This window comes from Suncus etruscus, chromosome 15, assembly GCF_024139225.1.
Source record: "Suncus etruscus isolate mSunEtr1 chromosome 15, mSunEtr1.pri.cur, whole genome shotgun sequence".
In the NCBI taxonomy this organism is placed as follows: Eukaryota; Metazoa; Chordata; class Mammalia; order Eulipotyphla; family Soricidae; genus Suncus; species Suncus etruscus.
Window position 1 is genome coordinate 33,031,804 of NC_064862.1, and position 13,442 is coordinate 33,045,245.

Sequence of the window (13,442 nt, forward strand, 5' to 3'; positions counted from 1 at the left end):
CAAGCAACATTACCTGATCCTGACTTCTGTGAACCATTTTTTTGACTCCATAAGACCGCGTCAGGTTGAAACTGTGCTTTAGATTTTACCCTCCCTCCCTCCCTCCACTATTTCAAAAGACTTAAAGGGGATATGTATGTTTCCTTGGTATATTTCTTTAGATGTAGTTCCTTAATAATTATAATTCTTAGAGTGTATTTCCATATGTAGAGGTAGCTTCGCCCATTCCTCTTTTGGATATGCTTAGGAGGAAACCTAGTAGATAAGTTTATCTTGAGATCTGAGTTCAGGTTAGAGCCAGGCTATAGTGGAGTCAGTGATAGCACAGCAGTAGGGCATTTGCCTTCCATGTGACTTAGCCGAAACAGACCTGGGTTTTCTCCCAAATGGTCCCGAGACTGCCAGGAGCAATTTCTGAGCACAGAGCCAGGAGTACCTGAGCACCACCGAGTGTGGCCCAAAAACCAAAGACCAGAGATAGCATGGAGATAGGACGTTTGCCCTTGCATGCAGGACGGTGGTTCGAATCCTGGCATCCCATATGGTCCCCGAGCCTGCCAGGAGCGATTTCTGAGCATACAGCCAGGAGGAATCCCTGAGCACTGCCAGATATGACCCAAAAACAAAAAACAAAAAACCAGGTTATAGGGATTGCTGAGCTTGTTATATGCTCATATTACACCAGTAGTATCATGTGTGGCATTTTCCTTTCTGCACAGGCACATAAAAAATGGGGAAATCTTAAGTATAGGAAGTTCTTATCTATTAAGGATAGGAACTCAAATTTTATAGTACAGGGCCACCCTAAACACTTGTCATAGTGACTTGACTTAGGCCCCAGCTGATCAAACACTGTCCAACCCCAAAGCTTGGATCTCATCTTAGGAACCGGCAATTTTCTGCACCAGTACCAGGAATCAAACTCTGATCTGGGAGGCCCTAATGTCCCCCCCCTCCCTTTTTACTGACTTGCTCCAGGGTGGGTTCATATGACATCCTGCAACTAGGAAACTACTTGCTTTCAGGGCAGGTTTCCCTGCCTCACCACCTGTGAGACGAAATCAGAAGACACTTCACAGAACCTCAGCTTCTACATAGAATCTGTGCAAATACCAAGATCTCTTAGAGAAGCCTGATTGTGACAACCGCAATCGAGAAAAACTTTTCCTGGGAACACAAACAAAGACCTTAGGGGTTGGACTATGAGTATGCCCAGAGCCTGTAGTTGGTTTTATGACAGGATGCTTCATGGGTAGACACCTTGGGGGGGGGGGGGCAGGTGTATTTCTTTTCTAATTTCCCCAACATTTGCTGTGCTTATGCCAAAAAATAAATCCACTAAAATAACCTGGCACATGCCCTTTTTTAAATTTTAATTTGTATCTTCTAGTGGCACCAGCCTTTCTCATAGAAACTTAGGACATAAATCACTTTGTTTTACCTCACATTTCTGTATTTTTCTAAAAAAATTGAGAGAAAGAGGATGAGGCCAGAGGCCAAGTGATCTCAGGTGCATTGGTGGCGATAAAAGAGGACAGAATAGGGGCCGGGCAGTGGCGCTAAAGGTAAGGTGTGCCTGCCTTGCCTGCGCTAGCCTTGGACGGACCGCGGTTCAATCCCCCGGTGTCCCATATAGTCCCCCAAGCCAGGAGCAACTTCTGAGCGCATAGCCAGGAGTAACCCCTGAGCGTTATCGGGTGTGGCCCAAAAACCAAAAAAAAAAAAAAAAAAAAAAAAAAAAAGAGGACAGAATACCCAAGACAAAGTAAAAAAATAATATAACAAAGAGATCCAAACTGTAACAAACTATACTTAAAATGGGCCTGTTACACTGCTAGGTCAGGGAGCTAAGGATGGAGGTATAAAATGCATGCTGGAAACTATGGTGGAGGGAGGTCAACAATGGTGGTGGGTGGCTCTAGTTCACTGTCACTGTATGCCTGAAACCCAACTTTGAAGAACTTACAATTTCTGAGCGCATGTGGCCCCCCAAAAAAAAATCAGTGGGGAGGGAAGCACGGCCTAAACACCCTCTTTTCATTCCCTCCATCTTCATGAGAAAAGCTCTCCTGTTCCTCACCCACCAAAGAGCAGCTCTGATGACACTAAGAATTTCAGATTCCAACCCTGATCTGTAAGCTCAAGAAATCCAGGGACTTTTCTTCAAACAAACAAAACCAACCAACAAAACCCTATAAAACCTAGTGAATCAAAATTGCTTGTTTTTATACTACTTCCAGCAGTGCTCAGGAATCACTCAGCAGTGATTGGGGGACCATACATAATTTCAGGGTTGGCTGCATGCAAGACAAGCATCTTAATCCATTTACTATCTCTCTTGCCTCTCAAATTCGCTTTTATGGCAGTGGCTCAAGAGTTCTTTGTATACACTGATTTCAAATGTCACTTAAAATTAAAGACCATCTTTAACATGTACATTAAGTATAAAAAGCCTAAGGCAATTTGCAATCTCACAGTGAAGATCTTCAATGCACAGGGTTTGGTATTCGAAGGGCACGAGATCAATGTTGATCACCAACTTCAGCAGGAACATTCAGCTAGCGGCTCTTACCACAGAATAATTTGAGTGCGGGCTATGACTTTAATGTTACTTACCTGGTAAGTGAAGGATTGAAAGGTGGAGTCTTTTAATTCTGTCCCACTCCAAGTTTATCAGTAATAATCAGTGATTTTAGGTGAATCTGATTACCATTTGGAACCACTTATTAACATAGGATCCAAATTCCCCCCCACCCCAATACTCCAGAAACAAGAGAATCAGGCTCCCACCTCTTTCATAGAACCTTGGGACATTAATTACTGCTCTGCCTTATATTCCGGGATTTTTCTACAAATTGAGAAGAAAGAAGATGGGGTGGGGCCAGAGAGGTGGCACAAGCGGTAAACGGACCGAGGTTTGATCCCTGGAGCATCACCGGGTGTGGCCCAAAAGCCACACACACACACACACACACACACGCACGCACGCGAGTGGAGACAAGACACACATGCACGCGCGAATGGAGCCAAGTAGTCTCACAGATCTGGGGCAGGAGTGATAGCTCCAGTGTGTTTTAGGAAGTTAAGGTGAGGGATGGGACATAACTGAGCAGATCATTCTTTATATCCACATGCGGGGCTCTGTTGTAATGTTGTAAAGCTGATGATCCCTGGATAGAGTGGAGAGGCCAGGGCACAACTGGAATACCAAAGCAGCAGTAAAAAGCCCAGAGGTAGTTTTAATGACTACTGATACTCAATTCTTCCGAAAAGGAAGACCTGCTAATTTTTTCAATGACTGCTTTTTGTTTTTCAGCCTGAAGATGTCAGGGGTAATATCATCAAGAAAATGTTATTAGTGTGTTTACCAGTTGGGCAGCTCCTTAACAAGGTCCCGAGTTTGAAAGAAATCTGTAGTTTTCCCTTTAATTTCCAACAGAACTTCAAACTGCTTCATTTAAGAGGCGAAAGGGATGAAGACAGAGAAATCATAAGGAAAAGAATTAAAACATGTTAGCAAATGCTACCATGCGGAACACTAAACTTTATTCATTTTATTTATATATTTAACAGTTCTAAAGTATTTACTTCTTGCTTTTGACAAAAAATGAAAAATATAGGAGTACTGACGGACTCCTCTTTAGGAGAAAAGGGTTATATATACAGCTACAGAGAGTTATGGTTCCTCCTTTACATACAAAGAAAATATTAATAAAAAAGTGCTTCATTGATCAAAAAGGGCTAAAAGCTGCAAGCATTTATTCACACTGTACATCAGACCCAAGAAACCCGTATCATAACCTCTTGGCACCTGTCACTAGAACTGCACAATCTTCCATTGGACTGACTTCTCCAGACCTGTATGGCCAAACCACACAGAGTGTGGAGAACTACATACACCCTGTTTCATTAAATTCAAATTCTAAGCAACTTGCTACCACTGGGAAGTCAGAGAAGCACTCTCATGCTCTGGCTTTCTGGACTGACAGCTCCAGGGAAGGTTTCTAGGTCACATCTTAGCCACTTGTAGGCATGCACACACAGAAGCCATGTTCCTGAGTCACAACTAGTTCTTGGCCAGGAAACTACTTCCAGAAAACCAGAGTTCCCTGGCCTTACTCCAGCTCTTACCACCATCTGCCCTGTTACCAGTTAGCAGCTTTTAGCAGAGCCAAGCATGGCCCATTCCCCAAGAGGGAGGGCAGGCATAAAACATGGATGTCAAGATTAGAAACAACAAACCTAAACTTCTCTCCATTCTTCCCCATATCCACCATGACCATAAATATTCTTGATTTAAGGCTCTTTTTTGGACCACACCAAAGCTTACTGAGGAAAGGTGCCTCGAATCTCCTAAAGGCTGTGTCATTTCTCTAAGGAACCCTGCAAAGTCACTGTGGCCCCTCACTGCTGACCCTCAGCCAGACATGTCCTCACTGAGGCAGCATGAAAGCAGGGCATGGGGTGCGGGGGGGTGCTGCACCATAGCTGCTGCCCCAAGAAGGGAAGGAGAAGGCTGATTGTAAGGGGACATGTTCCCTTTTCCAGAGGCTTATACTCCAGAAAGTTGATTCGACCCCTTCAGTGTGTGATCCATGATTGGTTTGGTTTGGGAATAGGGAATTTTTGGAACCCTGAGTCTGGATTTCCTGTGCTGGCCTAGAACAGAAATTAGGAGACCAAGCAAGACCTGGAAGAAGCTTCCAGATAAGACTGGGCTCAGGACAGGCTTTGGCCTTGGTCCCAGGAACAGAACACGTGCTCAGCATTCCAAGCTCATGCCCTGAGGGTGAGAAGCACTACACAGCATGGCCAAAGGGGCAGACTACTGACAGTGAAGGCAGCCCTAATTTAGCTGGGCTGGGACAGGAACTGGTTGGCTACCCATGCCCAAATTCTCACTTGGTCAGGAGCCCACACTTTCCTTGCCTAACAGGTGGTTGCTGAGGACGCCTAAGAATAACACTAACCATGTGCCCTTGCCATCAAATGCTAATTCCTTTTACCTGTCTGAAATAGGCCCGACCAAGCCCTTCTCAAGTATAGGGTACTGTGGTATTAGGGAAGATACTTCTACCTTCCCCTTCAAGCCTGCCAACTAACTCCTCTGTGGCGGTGGAAACAGCCAAACATTAGCACTGGTTTTCTCTCACTTTCACTATCACAGTCCTTCACTCTAGATTTGACCAACTTTCTCCTATCCAGAGGAACCAGCCAACCCTCAGCATTGCCTGACAGCTTGGCATTATAAGAGTCTGGCCATCTCTGGTCTCCCATATAATAATTTTTCTAAAAAAGATAACTGGGTGCTTTTCTCATTTTTTAGAAACAGAGTACTGAAGTATGGAAATGAGGGTGGGGATGGAGGGGATACTCCAGGGGGCAATGAAACAGGAAAGAAAAACCAATCTACAATCCAGTGGTACGCCCCAAATTTCTGTCACTCTGCCCAGGTGGTTTCTTGCCCCATTCCAAAGTGCACGGGCCTCTTAGTCTGCCCAGGCTGTGTGAGCCTGTCAGAGGAACAGCAACTTGGCTTCTGCCCACCCCAGGTCACTGAGCTTCAGTTTGAAGTGGCAGCAATGGGTTTATCCAGTTCAAGGTCAATGCTGGAGCTTGCGGGATGTAGGCTACTATAGCAAGACTTGCACACTCGACTGGGTTCAAAGAGCTGCTGGCTAGGAACTGGAACCTTCTGGTTACAGCAACTGGAGCAGAATACATTCCCACAGTTCCTTGAGATAAGAGAAAGAAAGAAAACAGGTTAGATTCAGTAATGCCCAGAGTGGATAACCCAACTTTAAGAGACAGAACTTGACTGCATGAAATTCAGATGTGCTGGAGACTCCTCTAAAATGTTTCCATGTGTGTAGCCTAGGAACTAGTCAGGCATGGAGGAATCCTTGCCTAGCAGAGCTGTATATCATTCTCACTCAGGGTCAGCACACTTGCCTGTTCTTCCATTAAAGCAGGTGTCAGGAAGACATTGACCAAGAGAAATCTATGAGAACAAAGAGTCAAGGCAGAAGCAGCTTACAGCTCAATGGACAATCAAGTGACCATACCCACCAGGGAAGTAGACTCTGTAGCTTGTGACCAGAGTCCACAGTTAAAAAAAACTGTTCTCCAGCCCTTCAGGTCAGAGAGACAACTAGGGAGCTGAGCTGAGCTGGGGTGTGAAGAGCCTCTTCCAAGAGGTGTGGAGGGAGCAGCACAAACAGACTGCTGCCATCCAGAAATGCTCTGCTGACAGCATGCACAGCCAGGAGACAGGCAACCAGTGACACATGCTCAAGGTGAAAGGACAAGGACACAGATGAAATCACGTGCACACACCCCCTGATTAGACAGGTGTCAGTTAATTATGGCTCACTTCCTATCCAACCCTCCATGCTTCTCCAGAGAATACTAGGTCTATTTGAAGGACTGACAGCATCCAGGTCTCCCTTTACCTCATTTGAAAGCTTAGCCTGAGGTGTCTGTGCAGCACAGGCCCATATACTCCAAACAAATACCCTTCACAGCTAACACAAAACAAAAGCAAGTGGCAGACGATGGATTCTGCCTGTGTTAGAATCTCACTGCTGTCAGGTTGTATAGTACAAAATCAATCCCAAGAGTAAGAGTCCAAGGAAGCTGAAAAAGCCATCAGACTAGAGGAAAGCCTAGGAACTGAAACCTTAAAGAGAAAGCCTCCTTAGCCTGCATCACTCATTATCTTTTCGATTCCACTCCTCCTAACTGGAACCCACTGCTACAACAATATCACCTAGGCACGAGAAGAGAATGGAAGATTACCACATATCACAAAAGGAAAAGGTTAGACATAGGTGATGAAAAAATGTCAGAAGAATCTGTGTTCACACAGAAAAATTACCTACTCCCAAATGTCTACAATTACTTCATACCTGATGGGAAGGTTCAATGCAAGTTTTACAAAATTGTGATCAGCTAAATTTTTCCTTACAACATTTTCCAGGGATCCTGCTTTCCTTTCAGAGTCCTTTAGAATCTTCCAGGCCCAAACTGGTCTTTGGAAAGAACACCCTCTTAACAATAACAGAAAAATAACTTGGAAATCACTGGCAACATCCTGCCATATCAATGAATGGCTAATCCTAAAGAAACAGTTGTGAAATCTTGCTGGCTACTCAGTCCCTTGCAGATGCACCAAGACCCAACCAAGATGGCTAAGCTGACCTGATATCAGGAAGGGGTACAGAGGTACAGACTGACTCAATTCCACTGTTTTCTGTTTTGGTTTCCCCACAAGTCCACCTAACTGCCTTTATGTCCTGCTTCAAGCTTTATCCCACTGACTGCAGAGAGGGAGATGGCAGCATTAGTGTGGAGAAGTTATTGCAAATGTGCAGACACCACAGACAGGCTGTTGCAAATGCTCACCACGTTTGATCAACACGGTCAGTGTCCCTGCAAGGAGGGGAGAAAAAGCTCAGAGGAGACGCCAACCAAAGACACTGGGCTGGGGTACACGGTGGGAGATATAAACAGTCCTACAAGTATCAATACTAGACACAGTTATTTCCATTTTCAACCCAGGTGTACTCCTGTGGGCGAGCTGTCACAATTCAAACTTCCTGTTCCAAGAACACTGAACATCTTCCAGACTGACACAGCATCAGCTGGAGCCAAGCATCTCTAGCAATTCACAACCCAAGAGATGGAAGGAAAGTCAGGATCCTTAGGACTGAAGACTCTGCCCTCAAATGTTGCTGGTACACACACCAGCTGCATTTGTTCAGCACTGGAACAAGGAAAATAAGTTTGGAGACAGAGCAGGGTAAGGTACAAAAAAATGGTGCCCCCTGCCCATAACTGAAAGTTTGATTTTGCTCATAAAAGCCGTATTGAATAGAAATAAATTTTATTTTTGTAATTATAAATAGTGGTTTGGGTGATAACTGTTCCATCAGGTATGGGAAGCAAAAATTAAAAAAAAAAAAAAACATACGTTGAACATTTCAAAATCTAGTCAGGATCACTGAATGGGCAGAAAAAGACCAAATGTAGTTCAGCAAACACCAATTTTAGAGGCAAAAAAGATGAGCTGGGATCCCAAGGATCCCCATCATCTGCCCCAGAACACTGCCAATCCAATCTTTTCATCCTTCCAATTTGTAGACTCTAGGGGGCCAAGTCTCAGCATTCACATCCCAGTGGACCCCACCACACCCTGAATTGCACCTGCAGTGGTGTTTCCTGCTGGCGAGCCAGAAGGCGCTGTCACAAGCATAACAGTGGGCAGCCAGATGATCAGGAAGCCAACGGGTCATCTGTAAAACAGATGGAACCAGATTAGTGGTGGGAGAGGCACATCTAGCTGGAGCAACAGAGCCTTGATGGGGTAGGGGATGGGGCAGCAAATCACAAGGACTGCTCTGGCTTCAATGGCACTAGCCCAGCAGGTCTGAAGTCAGCAGTACAAGAAAGGTGTCCAAATCGTTTCCTTGGAAGGGACTCAAGGTTCCTGTGAGATAAAGTGGCAGACGGCAGCATCCTGGATTGCTATGAGAGCTAAAGGCCAATTTACTGAGACTCCCTGGCTCAGAAAGTCTGGGTTTGGTGGGTTTTCACAGGCAAGGAGATTCACAGGCTCAAGGCTAGGTGAATTACAAGGTCATTCCTTGGCCAGGGGCGTGGGAAGGGACAGGGGGGCCAAGAACTGCCAGAGTTGCATGATGGCACTAAGAACAGGGGCTGAGCCTGTACCTCTGTGTCCTGTTTATCCACCTGCTCCCAGCTGGCTTCAGAGAAAATCTCTGTGCTGCAGCGAGACAAACAGTTCTGATCCAGATTGCTTTCCAAGTCAGGGATTGAAGTCTGTTGGCAAACAAACACAGCTGAACAAAATGAACCTGGTCTCCTCTCAGAAGAAAAAAAAGTAGAAATAGAACAAAGGACTTGGTTTGTTCCACTGGGTGGACCTATAGGATGCTGAATCTGTAGGTGCATTAGCTGAATTTTAGGTGTATTAACCTTGGAGAAGGCAAGTCTCTCCAAGAACAGAGAAAGAGTCAGGCTCAGCTGGAAGAGAGATAGATACACAGGGCTAAGGCTGTGTACAATGACTCTGACATGAAACACAGAATTTTAAATTTCAGGAACGAAATGAGGCAAAGTGATTGGGAAGAAGTGAGAACTGCCTGTCCATCCAATCCAAATCTAGAAAAATTTAACATGGAGTTCTTTGGACATCCCTACTTTTCTTTTAAGGACTCTTTGGGAAAGTGAGAAACCATCATTAGTAGGAAAGAAAAAGGAGAAGTTAGTGTGAAAGTCATTGGATGAAGTCACCTTTAATGTATGCTGACTACTTCAGAGACCAGGCTTGTGCTTGTACTTTTACTTAAGTACCTTAGAATCACCCAGTAAGGAAAGTATGTTACATCTAGCCAACCTTCCCTCAGGTACCCCCATTTCTGGCCTTAGGATCTGAAAGGTTAAATTAACAATACTAGAAACCAATCTCACCCTTCCTCCATAATTTCTACTGCCATCACTTGCTACAGAGTGAGAAGAATCATCTATTTACAAATATCAAAACCTTTAATATATAGTCTCTGTTTGGGGACACTAATGGTGTACTAGCCACTATCTATAGGCATCATAATTTGACAGGAATAATGGACACTACCCTGTTAATGTCATTCTGCTTAGGAGGAGTTCAGTGTAAGACACTGAATCCTCTTCGGATTAGATCAACTCTGTAGCTAGTACTCCTTTCCTTATTCAAACGGTCTGAAGACTGTTTGTCTCAGGACACCTGAGAAAGGTAAGCAAGGCAGAGAAGACACCTGCCAGCAACACAACTGAGACTGACCTTCGTCCCTCTCAACAGTGTATCTTAACCTTTCCGTTCTTTTCAGAAACCTGCGCCAATCACCACTGGGCTCAATGGAAACCCAGCCTCAGTGTGCCTTGTCTTGTTGGCAATAAGGAGGCAGCATGGTGCACTCACCACTTCATCCCCAAAGTCCCCGTTGAAACGTAAGGAGCTGGTCAGGTATTGGCTCTCCAAGCGACTCCTCAGTTCCTGGACTTGTTTCTTCAAGGTCTCAACCTCCTGCTGGTGGCCCGACTCAATCTGACGCAGGCGCTGTTGGATGGTGTCTGTATACACAGGCATGCCATCATCATCCAGGTGGCTGCGGGAAGGTTGGTCAGGGCTGCCAGCTGCAGATGGCCTCCCCGAGTGGCTATGTAGCCACTTGTGGTGCAAGTTCCTCGAATGTAAGTGAGTAGAGCTGCAGCTTGTGCCAGACAGCTGGCGGCTAAGCAAGTCCTTGCTCCTCTCTGTATCCCCATTGGCACAGTGTCCATTGGGGGTTGGGTATTTCTGAAGGGTGCTAAGCCCTGGGGGCAGTTCTGAGGCCTTATTTTCCATTTCTGGGGCACCATTGCATACAAGCTCCTCTTTACATTCAGCTAAAGGCAAGGCACAAGGAAAATGTGTCGGGCTCTGGATGCCACTAGGGGAAGTCCTATGTACCACAGATCCTAGTTGGGGCCTTTCAGCCAGGTTCCTCTCTGAAGGCTTGGGGTCCATGGTTTCGGGAAGCATATCCTTGCTACTGAGCCTGCTACTATTCATCAGGCAAGGTCCATGATGGCCCTGGAGCCCACTTTCTGACTTTATCTTGTCTTCCAATAACATTTCCATAGAACTGTCTGCATTTGGTCCTCTGGTCTCAAGTGGGACTTGGAAGGGCACCAGAGAACTTGACGATGAGCTACTATAGCCAACTTTTGTATCTACCAGCACTGGAACAACTGCTTCCTCTCTGTCTTCTGGGATGGCTCCTACTCGAGACTGCTCCTCAGGGACTTCCTGGACATTTTCTCCCCAGTGGGGCTTCTGGAAAGAATTGGAAAGCATACAGTGCCCACCCTGCTGCTCAGGAATAACCTGTGAGAATGGAGGCAGACTAGTGCCTGGATGGCTCCTAAGAGCAGCATCGTCCAGTTCCATTCCTTGATGCAAGCTAATAGTTGGCCCCTCAGAGCTCTTCCCCTTGCTTTCCTTTTCAAAGTGAGTCTCCACTTTGCCCTCCTGGGCCTCAACATTCCCCTTCAGAGTTGAATCCTCTATCGCACTCTCCTCTTTGGTGGCCTCTTGCAAAATGTTCTCCATCTGCCCCTCGGCCACTCCAGCTGCAACGGACAGCTCAGCACCACTCAGCACCTTGGTTGGCTTTCCTAGAGTGTCAGGATCGAAAGGTTCTTCCCCAGAACAAGCCAAACTACTCAATTCTAGAGAGCGCCGGTGCTCCTGCCATTTCTCATTTAGGCTTGGGTCACTGCTGCGCCGGCTGGTTAGAGGCACCGTGTTGTCGCAGACTGTGGTCAGATTGTCAAATGATCTAGTCTTTGGTAGCCTATAAGAAAGGAGTTTGGGTGAAAAGGAGAATAATTGAGGCTATTAAGAGGCAAGGAGGAGAAAGCAGGTTTTACTAGATGTTTTGTAATTGGGCCCCTATTGGCTACTTAAAAGCCATAGCATCTCTAGAGTCTAGCTCAGGTTGACAGAAAGGAAGGCGAGTTCTTCAAAACTCTGAAGCTCTAACCCTTGCTCCTGAATCACTCTGCCCCATACTCAATACACATGAAACAAGCTAATAGCAAACGGGTCATTTGGGTAGGACAGGGGAGACAAGCCTGGCAGTGCTGAGAGCTTACTCTTGCCTCTGTGCTCAGGGATCACTCCTGGTAAGGTTCAAGAAACTATGATCAACTCCTTCAGTTGCATTCAAGGCAAGTAGTGCTTTACTAGCTCTCCAGCCCCACAGATCATATTTTTAAAAAGATGTTCTTCGTGATAGTGCTATTTCTCAACCAGCAGCAAAAGAAATGTAACAATGCTGATTTTTCTTATATTAAAATGTTTTAAATGTATTACCTTTATGAACTTAATACAGATAATTCACAAGTGGCAAAGTTAAACTTTATCATCTGATAGAATTTGTTTTTAAGATCAAAATGACAAATCATGACAAAGGTAGCACAGAGCAATGGCTGAACCCTAAGCTAGACTACAAAGTACTCTGAGGATTTGTTTGTTCTCTGAGAAAATGGTTTGGTGCATGCGCAGAGCCATTTATCAGTGAGGACCTTCATTTCTTGACCACTTCAAAAACTGAGGCACATATACAACCCAAAGACCCTTTTACCTTCCCTGAGAAACATAAGACTGATGTGATTGCTGGTCACCCCTGAGCAGCTCCCAGCATGGTAATATTCCTGGAGGACTTGAGGCATTGGCATCAACCATGGACTCACCGGCTGAGGGGTGGGTCATCAGAGCTGCTGCCAGGGGCTGGGTATGGTGCACAGCTGTCATCCACAGGAGTAGATGGGGATGGGCAGGGCAGGTACACTGCACTCCATAGCATCAGGTTACGCACATGGCATACAGGGTATAGCACCTGATAAGAGAGAGGACATAAATTCCCAACAAGTCCCAACAAGTATTTTAGAAAAGCTAATAAATGAATGGAAAATAAGTACCAAATAAGAGAGATAGATTGAAAAGTTAGAGAGCATGCTTTGCAAGCACAAGTACTCTGGGTTGACCCTTGGTACTGGCTGGCCCTCTGGGCAACATCAAGTAGCTTTTTAGCACCAAACAACCAGGTTCATATAATGAGAGTCTTCTATTAAGGGGAATAGGAGTTGGGGGATAGGTGAGAAACAAATACTATGAACACAACTGGTTAAGTGTGCATTACAAAGGAAGTTATCACTGAATACAAACATATCTCTCCAAAGAGGGCCAATTTACAGGATGGGTGAGTTTTGTATGGCAACAATTTTTACCTAAGAGCCTCTCTGTAGGAATTAAAATCTGGGATTTTTAAAAATTCAGGCCTAATTATTTCTTAGACCACATTTACTGAATGAATGAGTTTCATAAGCTTAATTTTTTTTTTTTTTTTGCTTTTGCTGCATTATGAAAGTGAGTCATTCATCTAGATCCTGGCTTCTTAAAACTGTGGGGGTTAGAAAATGAGGGTTATGAAAAATCTGCAACAGTGGAAGCTTTCTTATATACAACCAAAAAGCAATTCAAAATTGACCCTTTCACAAATTCAAAGGTATTTCTGGCATCACTTGTCCATGTTCCCCTTGAGTGAAGGGTTTGTGAGTGGAAAAAGTTAATGTTCTGATCTAAGGCCAGAGACAGTTCAATGAGTATAGCATATACTCATATAGCAGACCCAGTTTTAACTGAGGATACTAGGAGGGATCCCTGAGTACAGAGCCAGGTGTAAACTCTAAGCACAGTTGGGGTCCAAAAGAAAAAAGATATTTTTGTCTAAAGACAGAATTGTTCTTTGATATAAAAACTAGGCAAAGTCAAATTTGTTTCATAATTAATCATGTGAAAATAATTTTTCCATGTATTATTTCTCTAGTTGGCAAAG

General features: G+C 44.9%; 1 protein-coding gene across 3 annotated transcripts in view; it reads right to left on the minus strand.

Moving 5' to 3' along the window:
* Window positions 1-3,524: 3,524 nt before the first annotated feature.
* MTMR3 (myotubularin related protein 3) overlaps window positions 3,525-13,442 on the minus strand; it is a 151,299-nt gene continuing 141,381 nt past the window's right edge. Inside the window, exons 16-21 of one of the 3 annotated variants that reach the window (XM_049788766.1) lie at window positions 12,298-12,443; window positions 9,980-11,396; window positions 8,731-8,841; window positions 8,206-8,294; window positions 7,405-7,431; window positions 3,525-5,735 (exon numbers count right to left, since the gene is read on the minus strand). In XM_049788766.1, the coding sequence (XP_049644723.1) occupies window positions 5,564-5,735; window positions 7,405-7,431; window positions 8,206-8,294; window positions 8,731-8,841; window positions 9,980-11,396; window positions 12,298-12,443 (1,962 nt within the window). In that variant the 3' untranslated portion in view covers window positions 3,525-5,563. The remainder of the gene's footprint in view (window positions 5,736-7,404; window positions 7,432-8,205; window positions 8,295-8,730; window positions 8,842-9,979; window positions 11,397-12,297; window positions 12,444-13,442) is intronic. The other 2 variants (XM_049788764.1, XM_049788765.1) reach the window with 2 other exon arrangements.